General features: G+C 42.4%; 1 protein-coding gene across 2 annotated transcripts; it reads left to right on the forward strand.

Annotated features, from left to right (window-relative positions):
• The first annotated feature begins 2,071 nt into the window (after nucleotides 1-2,071).
• Nucleotides 2,072-9,632, forward strand: vamp1a (vesicle associated membrane protein 1a). 2 transcript variants are annotated; one of them, XM_071501128.1, is made up of 6 exons: nucleotides 2,072-2,185; nucleotides 2,586-2,613; nucleotides 4,261-4,381; nucleotides 5,301-5,459; nucleotides 7,403-7,454; nucleotides 7,951-8,116. In XM_071501128.1, coding segments are annotated over exons 2-6 (351 nt in total). In that variant the 5' UTR covers nucleotides 2,072-2,185; nucleotides 2,586-2,611; the 3' UTR covers nucleotides 7,968-8,116. The 2 variants fall into 2 exon arrangements, with proteins under 2 accessions (XP_071357229.1, XP_071357228.1); XM_071501127.1 differs by lacking the exon at nucleotides 2,072-2,185 and having other exon boundaries at nucleotides 2,288-2,613; nucleotides 7,951-9,632.
• Nucleotides 9,633-10,339: the final 707 nt, after the last annotated feature.

A 10,339-nucleotide genomic window follows, 5' to 3' on the forward strand; every position in this document is an offset into this window, starting at 1 on the left:
TTGGCCGCTTGTTTATTTGCTTGCTTAATATCTGAGCGTCCCAATACAAGATCATAACAGTCTAATAATACTGTGTTTTCCCTCCAATAACAGTAACACGATAATAACAGTAGCCGTGGGGCGAAAGAATCAGTCATATGCTGTGAAATGAAGAGACTCGGACCTGCCGCTGCATGGTCTCCTACCGGGGCGCGGAGCTGGAGAAACAAGTGACACATTTACATTTACCCTGGCTGAATTTATCGTTTCTGTCATTTTCGTGGGTGTGACCGTGTCCCGTTGACAAAGGCAGGAGCTGGACGAGCGAAGAGGAGAGCACGTTTCTAATTTATCATCACTGTGCAAGATCTGCAGTAAGTTTGAGATAGAATAAGAGAGGAGGAATGTCTAAAAATCGCTTCTTTGGTGATCTTCAACATATTTACCATTAACTGACTCCAGTGACAATGTAGAATACTGTGTTTTCCAGCCTCAGTGTTGTTAATCTTCCTGGTTGATCGTTTATAGTTGAAGCTCAGAGACGCAGGAACTTCAGTCTTGAAGAGTTGCAGCTTTTATTTACTGACAAACAGCCTAAACTTACTAGCTAACTGCTGCGGTCTCCAGCCTCACCGCTCTCCATCTCTCTCTCTCTCTCTCTCTCTTTCTCTCCCGCTACAAACACAACCTGCGTATTGATCTAATCCTGGAAGGAGCCGCTCTACTGCTGTAACAATATTCTGTCTTAAACTTCTCAAACTTACTGCAGATTTTGCACCGAGATGATAAATTAGTGTAACTTTCTTCTTTTCTTGCTCTGACTGCTACTTAACGGTTAACGCAGGTTGTTTCCACTCATGCACATGATGATCATAACTGATCTCAGTACAGTGTAAACTGAGCTGTGGACAGCCTGCCTGGACACAACCTCCACACCACCATGTCTTCATTGTAAAATGCTTTTACTTTCAAAATCTCATTTGCTTCGTTCTCGCCTCCCGTCCACTACTCCAGAGTTTTCGAGCCTCGTAAACGGAGCGTTTTGGAAACGCTGCTGGCCCCGTTTTAGTTTGAAAACTCTGGGGCTGCGTTGTGGTCTGGACAGGCTAACGGAGACCTTTGGAAATGATGACGTAGACACACCGGGCCGCTCCCTGATTGGGTCTTATCAACCAGCAGTGAAAACATGAATTACAAGTGTTATTGACCTTGTTGTTTTTACTAGAAGTTGTTGTCCACTTAAATTCTTAACATTAACACTACAACTCTCTTTGCTTTCCTCGTTTGTAAAATTTTCTGCAACCAATCAGCTGAACACACCTGAGAATAGACAATTCACTTCCTGTTTACACCGGCCCGCACATGCCCAGTGTCCGCGAATGGTCACATGTATGCACAGATCGTTTCTGATACAAATTTCCCAATTAAGCTGCTGCAAAGATGAATGAATGAATGAATGAATGAATTAATTAATTAATAGACTCAGACCTGCCGCTGGTCTCCTAAAGGGGCGGGGAGGTGGAGAAACCCACGTCACACAGTTACAGGAAATAATTCAGAATGAACCGTCTCTTTTCTCCACTGTCTCTGGCTGCTGTCATCTCCGCTTCACCGGTTCCTGCTTTTGTCAAATGACGGAAACGATCGGTGCAACGGCCGCTGGAGGCTTTCTGGAACAATACCCTGCTGCCACCACAGGTGGGCAGTAAATTACATGATGAATGCAAACAGGCAGCAGATCCTTAATGAGACAGAAAGCTGGTCTGAGATCAGATGTAAGGAGAGATATCGCTTCAACTTCAGTGTCATTCTAATTGAAGAGCTTCAGCTGGGAAAACACTGCTTTGCTTGATAATATAGAATGGAACAGCAAAACATAGTATAGTACAGTGTAGTATGGTATAGTATAGCATAGCATGTATCCCCACTGTGTGAATGTGTGTGTGGTAGAAACTACACATGTAGGACAAAGCTCTGTGTGCATGTTTGTGTAAAAGGGTGAATGTGGTTTCCTCTATAAAGCTCTGAGCGGTTGGTAGGACTAGAAAAGAGCTACATACTGTAAGCGGAGTCCATTCATCATTAACCATGGCAGAATACAGATGAGCACACTGGACTATACTGAACCAAACTCTGCTTATGTGTCAGAGAGGTTCTGAGCAGCAGACTCTGATGTGTGGGCGGGATTTGCTGCTTACCTGAGCAGGTGAATTTCACCTATTGACTGACTACAGTGTGCGTTGTACCTTTAAGAGCTATTTAAAGTAACAATCTGTTGTTAATATTGGACAGAAATAATGAATCCGTTAAAGGTATTACAGCCTCTGACTGGGACAGTGTGTACGTGTGTGTGTGTGTGTGTGTGTGTGTGTGTGTGTATATGACGCAGACATTTTTTTTTAGTCTGGGCAGCTGCTTCAGTTGTAATTTTTTTTGTTTGAAAGAGAAAGTGAATGAGAGAAGAAGACTCGAGTCATCCTCCTTCATTTATATTCAACTGGAGTCTCTCTCTCTCTCTCTCTCTCCCCTCCTCCTCCCTCTCTCTCTCCCTCCCTCGCTCTCCCTTTATATCTCTCTCGCCCACCCTCACTCTCTCTCGGACTCAGATTATCTCCATCACCCTGCCGCTGAGATGTGAGTACTTCATTCATTTTTAATTGTTTACAAAGCTCTAAAAACATTAGATATCTGTTTACTGTCCCAAATTAAAGTTGAATCATTCGGCTCCAAACAGCAGCTTGTTTAAAGAAACATCCAGGTCATTGTGGTTTCACTGCGTTTAAACTGCTCATATTTTATATTCATTCATATTTCCTTCATTTTGAGTGTTTGTTTTATTTGCTTTATTTTGTGAAGACTAAACTTGTGAGTGGTCTGGAAATGTCCGGGCTGCTGCTGTTAGGCTGCAGAAATATCACCATGACTCACCGGCTGAATCACCTCCACAACTATCCATCAATACTGTGATCGACCGAAGTGCTTCTCCACACTTCTCACCAGCTACTTTATCATCACAAAACACAGACTTTGTTTAGATCGCAGCATCGGAAATAACCGTCAGTCTGCAAATCAAAAGACACGAGATCATAAGGTCCAAACAAAAAGATATTTCATGTGATTTATTTCTTCTGGTGGGGGAGGGGTGGGGTATTATTGCGTGCATGTTTATCTCCATCAGTCAAATCCAGCCCTCTCTGTTGGAACCTCTGTGGCTGCTGCTGCTGCACTAATCTCTCTCCATTTTACCTCTGGAAAAACAAGCCTGTGTGGTTCACAGCACAGACAACAAACCGAACTGCTGCTTCATTTATCGTGCATCAGACCACCTGTCGTGTTGCAGCCTGTGTGTGTCGGTGAAGCCAAATATTTGTGATGTTGTCGGGTTTCGGGATTGTGTTCTTCTGAACTGCTGAGCTCTGACGGTTTCTCTCTCTGATACTTTGATTATATGGGTGGAGGCCAAAGTCAGATGAGTCATGTTTCTGTTATTGAATTAGAGTTTGGCTTCTATAAATTATACTGTACGGACACTTTCTATTTCAGTAAGTTGCTGCCAAATGACAAAGTACTCAGACATTTTACTTAAGTAAAGTAAAAGAAGCAGCACTGCAAAGAAAAAGTAAATTAGTATTCGTATCAAAATATACTTATACATTTTAAAATAACAGCACTACAATGCAGAAATACTCCTAGTAAAGTAAGTAAAAATAGTACTACAAGAGTAAAAGCACAGAAGTATTCGTATCAAAATATACTTAGGCATATACTTTGACATTTTAATTAAGTAAAAAAACACCACAGTGTAGAAATACTGTATTACAAAATAATCTAAGAAAGGGAAAAGTACAAAATTATGTTTTTTCTATTGTAAAATTCACGTTTTGGAACATTTCCTACTATTTGAAGATGACAAATTTCTCTGCAGCTTTAAAGCCAGACTGTAAAGAAACAGAAAAAAATACTTTTTCTAAATAAAAAGTTAATTCACGAACAATAAAACAGACCTTTGGTTATTTCAGGATATTATTTATGTTCTGTTGCTGCCGCCTAATGTGGTCTGGTATGACCACTCGCTTATGCTTAGCTAATGTTAGTGAGCTTTAAATTCTACTGTAAATCTAATTCATCTAATTCTATGACTCTGCTGCACTGAATGCTTTACCTTCTGTCAGTGTCCTGTAATTGTCACTGTGATGAAGCTGCATGTTCATGTTGAACTCTTGTGTATTTTTACTTCCTCTCCCTCCCTCTTGCTTTCATGCCCATGATCTTGTCCTGCAGGTCGACTCCAGATGCAGCAGGTACTCCAGGAGCAGGGGACGGCGAGGGGGGCCCCGCGGCTCCGGCCCCTAACCTGACAAGCAACAGACGACTGCAGCAGACGCAGGCACAGGTGGACGAGGTGAGGACAACATGTGACTTAGTGGTGATGCAGAGACAAAGAATCACACTTATATGGAGGGTCAATGGAAAACTGGGTCAATGGAAACAAAAATATGGAGGAAAAATTCAGCCTAAAATAAAATTACAAGGGAAAACAAATAATGGTAAATCTTTTTTCTTGTATTTATTTATTTTATTTCCAATTAAAAAGCCATGGGTCTGACAAATGAGTAACACAAACATGAACAAAATTTCCACAGATACCTTCAATATACAGAATAATCAGACCATAATTAAACAGTAAAAGGAAAAAAGAAACTCAAAAAGGACATTGGATTCTAAAATTACAAATAAAGTTAAAATAAGATGCTGATTAACAGAAGGGATATTTAGCATTACAGCAGTGGAAATAGAGCAGGAAGGGAGGAACAGGGCACATGATTAATAAATGATATCGAGAAAGCTATGTAGAGTATAGGAAATGATAACGTGAAATTGAAAATGTAAAATGAAAATGAACAACACAAGATAGAAAATGTAAAAGTGACACAGTAAATTTAAAATGTTGTTTTTTAATTCTATTACTAGGCGAAATTATCCACCACATATAATGACGAACTATAGTTGATATAAGAAAATGTCAGACTGTAGTTAGTTCGTTTTCATCACACCAAACATACTCTGTCCAGCTCAGCTACCACTGAAGCTAACTTTTGCATTTAAACTATATTTGTTCACTTGAAAATAAAACGTGAGGTGATGCAAAAAAAAAAAAAAAGCTCAAAAGTTTGAGACAAACAATTGATGATTCAAAGAGGAATAAAAAAGACGTGTCAGTCGAATAAACAATCGGAAACAACTGTCTTTTTGAGCAGAGAGCTTGAGTTGGGACGTTCTGTCCTCTAACAGCGTTGTTGACAGGTGTTTTTGTCCCTCAGGTGGTGGACATCATGCGCGTGAACGTGGACAAAGTCCTGGAGAGGGACCAGAAGCTGTCGGAGCTGGACGACCGGGCCGACGCCCTGCAGGCTGGAGCCTCGCAGTTCGAGAGCAGCGCTGCCAAACTCAAGAACAAGTACTGGTGGAAAAACTGCAAGGTGGGCACGTTTCAGTGTGTGTCACTGTGTGTCAGGTTGGTTTCCCATCATGCAACAGTCCCACTTAGGCAGGAGCACGACAAAAAGATTGTGTCACTCCCTTCCTAGCAGTTTCAGTTTCCGTGCCCACAGCCCGCCTGCTTCCTTCACACGGGCAGTGAACTCACCGAGCTCCTCGTCAGGAACACCTGCGCACCTGCTCATTCATGCAATCAGCCAGTCAGCCAATCACGTGGCAGCAGAGAAAAGGCAGGCGCTTCAGTTAACGTTAATGTGAGCTCAGTGGCTCTCGAGTTTTTCCACAAACTGAGAACATCCAGTGAGCAGCAGCTGAGAGGAGGAAACAGCTTTAATGTGGTGAGAGAGAAAAGCTTCGTCCGACCCTGAGGTGGATGGACTCCAGCTTCAGGTTCCACTTCCTGTCACCGAGCACCAACACTGGACAGGTCGTGTCAACAGGCTGCTGCTGCTGCTGGTGTGATGGTGTGATGGTGTGGGGGGTGTTTTCTCGACTCACTTTAACACCAATCAATCGATCATGGTTCACCCTTCATGAGTTCACAGTTCACCATCTTCTAACAGCTACTTCCTGCAGGAAAAAGCCCAAAGTCACAAACTGGTTTTGTGAACATGACAGTGAGCTCAGTGAACTTCAGTGATGCAGATGAATTTAAATGTTTAAATACAAAAAGGAAATAATTTCACGTCAGCACTTGATCAGAAAACATCAGATTTATGTTAATGCAACACGATAAAATGCACAGAGTGAGAACGTTACACAGCTTTCCCCCCCAGATTTTCCCCCCATCCGTCAGCTGCCAGTCCATTTTTATCTCAGCATCAGTTCGCCAGGCCCCGCCCTCTCCTGCACAGACAGAGCAGGTTCGTGTCGTCCAATCAGGAGCTGCCGTTCAGACAGCTCGCGGAGGATTACGTTAGAGAAGAGTTTGACTGACAGCGACCAGGAAGTCAGAGGAAAATCCCAATCTGGATTAGAGTGACAGTCGGGGATTAGAGCGCCAGCTGTGATTTGTGATGTAACTCCGCCCACTCCTGACACACACACAAACACACACACACACACACACACACACACTGGTCTATACTTGTGAGGACCCTCAGTGACACGATGCATTCACAGACCAAGGTCACGATCATTGTTCAACAACCTCACACAATATTATTATTGTATAATTATAAACAGTTACTGTTGGTTTTGGTCTTTTCATGGGATTTGTTGTTAATAAGAAAAACAAAATATCAACAGTGATTTTTAATTCCACACCACAGCTCTGCCACAGCAACGTTCATCTAAACCTACGTCTAACTTTAACCTGAAACCAAGTCTAACACACACACACACACACACACACACAGAAACACACTTTCATTCATTTTCAAGCTCACAACTGATCCACCAACATCTGGTTTCTGTCTTCCTTCATGTCTCTTTCTCTCTCTCTCTCCCTTGTTCTTGTTAATCTCTCTCGCCCTCCCCCCATCAGAGGTGATGTGATTTTCTGTCTGGCAGCAGCTCTGACGTTCTGATGTCATCATGTGGATTTATTTAGGACCAAACACACACACACACACACACACTTCCTGACAGTGTTTCTGTTGTGCAGTCCTGCATATTATAGATGTGTAATCAATAATGAATGAATAATTCTACAAATCTGCATCTGAAAATATTTGGGATTCTTTAATATTTCAGCAAAAAAGTGAGAAAAAACTAAACAGTTAATTACAGTAATCTGGAAAAACAAGGACGACAAATATAATATTTTTATTTTGGTTTGTTTTGTTAGTTTTTTGCTTCCTGCTAACACCTGGAAATATGTTTGAGGCTCAGTTATTATCATTATCATTATGACTGTAGTGATCAGTTGATTTGTCTGAGTGTGATCTCTGCTCTAATGTTGTGATGTTTGTGTTTCCTCCAGATGATGATCATCATGGCCGTTATAGGTGTTATATGTGTTGGAGTCGTCTTCAGTGAGTGGCATCATCTGTCAGGCTTCGCTTTCATGTTTACAACCAAAACATTTCTCCTCTTGGACAAAACATTTGTAGTTTGATCTCCAGCAGAAAACAGAGATTTTTAAAGCTTTTTTTTTTGTTTCTCTTTTGTTTCCATTATTTATTTTTGTGTATTGAAGGTTTGATGAAACCATTGTTTAGCATTTATTAGCAGTTTCTAAACTTTTAATTGAATGGATTTGCTGTAGAAACAGATCATGAGTGATGATTTTACTCTATGACATATGAACACAGATGTGATCAGGACGAGTTTATATCAGTTTATAACTGATTCACCATCAGGTGACAAACGAGTCTTTTATCAGAAATAAAAACCAGGACGTCTTTGATATTTCTGAGATTTCCTCTGACGTCATCTGATCTGATCCTGTGAAACTGTTGCACTTGTGCGTTTTCGTGCAGAAGATGATCCTGAATCTCTCTAACTCTTCCTCCTCCTCCTCTTCCTCAGTGTACTTCTTCTACTGAGCTGGTCTTCAGGGATGGACGCAGGTCACAGGACGAGTCTGCACCGACACCGCCAAGCCGAATACAAACTCTTCTCAGCGCTCCTCCTGCTCTTCGTCCTCCTCTTCCTCACCGATGCCTTCCTCACTAACCTTCATGCATGGTCTGTAATGTGCTGCGGTGCCTCCTTTGCCCTCTTCTCCTGATGGGAACAGTCTCTGCGGGCAGGTTCCACCGAGCTGAGCAGCAGGTGGATGTGATGATATGTCTGTTTGTTTTGCCTCACTGGGCGTACCAGATGGGTGGAGTTTACTGCGCAGGGACAGTAAAAATTGTGAGTTGTACTAAAATGACTTCCTCTCTTTCTGCCACTTGCGGTTTTGTTCTTTGTAAAAAAAAAACGTCGGCCCCTCTGAGAAAAGAAAATAGAAAAAGTTTATTTTCAGTAGAAACAGTTTCTGCTGCAGAAATTAAATCAACTGACCCTGGTTTGTGAAACTGGAAGCAGCTCGTATAATCTAACATGAACAAATCCTCCTGTCAGTGACCACCAGAGGGCCCCGAGAGCGCTGGGAATATCCCACAGGAGAGCTTTAAATGTTTTTATTGATCTATATAATATGCAGTATTATTCTACAGGCTGGCGAGCTAATGCTGCTGCTTCTGTCAGGGCAACACAGTTATGATTGAAATTAAGAAAGGGTTTGTTTGATTTCCAGTAAGTGTGCAAATGAGCAGGTATTGGCAACAGTCAATAGGCTGAGGCAGTGGGTGGCCCCAAAAATCTAATTCTGCTTCGGGCCCCACAAAGGTCTGGTGGAACAGACGGAGAAACAGATTTCGCCTGTAATCAAGTCACATCTGTGTAAACCTGTGGAGAAATCAGCAGCTCAACACAAACATCTGAAGGAAAGTTGTTCATCAGTTATTTTAAATAAACAACTTTGTGCTGCCAAACAGACTTAAGGTCAGTTTCAGGGCCTAGAAATCGAATTTATAATCTCCACATTATTCTGTGCAGCAGCAAAACTCTCAATTCTGTTTATTTACAACCGACGAGAGAAAAACTTCTTATTAAAAATTAATGTTGTAGAAAGTGTGTGTTGAGTCTGCAGCCTGAGGAAACCATTAACAACGTGACCTGTTCGCTGCAAAGTCTGGATGAGGCGACGCTTTCAGATAATCAAGGAATATAAAACCTGGGTTCGTGGGTTTCTGCTGCCCCCCTCTCGTCAGAGTCCCTTAGAGAAAAGCTGCCCCTGGCTGTCAGCACTGGAACTGCCCCTGATGAGTCTGAAGACGACCTCCTGTTGAAACAGCACAGGAACTATGTCCATGTCTTTCCTCCGTTTGTCCGTCCAGCCTCCTCTTTACTCAGTGTGACGATTACGAAGCTGCATCAGTCGTGTTTTTATTGTTGTTGTCTCGTGAACCTTCTCTGTTTTCTGTGGTTCGAATGTGAAACACCTTTTATTTGTTCTGAACTTGCTTGAATGTGATTCCTCTGAGTGCCGGTGAGTGAGGGTTGTCTGTAGATATTATATCGAAGAGAGGAATTTAAACCTGTACGTGGCTGAAGCTGAAGAGTGGAAATCAGGATCAGTGCTGCTGAAGCTGGGAGGCACTGATGCTCTGACCACAGCCTGGGATTCCTGGGATCAAATAAATTCATGTTTGCAACAGAAATGTGTTTGTGCTCTGAATTACTCCACGTTTTTTTTATTTTGATCAGTGCAGTGTTACGAAGCCGAGTGGAAGCAGCAGCTGAGTAAAGTTACTGTGCAGAAGAGCCAAGAAAAAAACAAAAACAATGCAGCCAAAACCAATAACTGATGCTAGCATTGCTGACAGTTAGCCAGCTAGCGATAGTAACATTACCCTAACACATTTGTAATATCAGTAGCAGGAGGTTAGCTAATGCTATCATGCTACCGTAGCTGTCACTGATGAAAACAGACGTAACATTATGTAGCGTCAAGTTACTGAAACATGAAGAAGAAAATCAGTCCAGCTGCAGCCTTCAGCAGCTCGTTGGGTTCTCCATCCCAGTAAAGACCGACCAGGACTGGATCCACGGTCGGACCGATCTACCAGGACCAGCTGCATGAGCGACACTGATGGAGCAGGTAAAAACTTGCTGGAGGTTTCGATGGTGTACTGGCAACATCTCACCTGTGGGCGGAGCCTGTGTGTTTTCAAACCTGAGGAGGACCAATGGTTTGACAGGAGAGACCAGACCAGCAGCCGTAGCAAAGACCACAGAAACTCAGATTACAGCACATACAGAGGGGGCGTGGCTTCATCCTCTGCTCAGGACGCCATGACAACAGTATGTCCCTACATAGAAAAGCTGTTTCCTGCTGTTTTATTGTTTAAAATCTCATTTACAGAAC

Source organism: Trachinotus anak, unplaced genomic scaffold (assembly GCF_046630095.1).
Source record: "Trachinotus anak isolate AG129_WGS33_773 ecotype Australia unplaced genomic scaffold, CSIRO_AGI_Tana_v1 ptg000016l, whole genome shotgun sequence".
NCBI classification, from domain to species: Eukaryota; Metazoa; Chordata; class Actinopteri; order Carangiformes; family Carangidae; genus Trachinotus; species Trachinotus anak.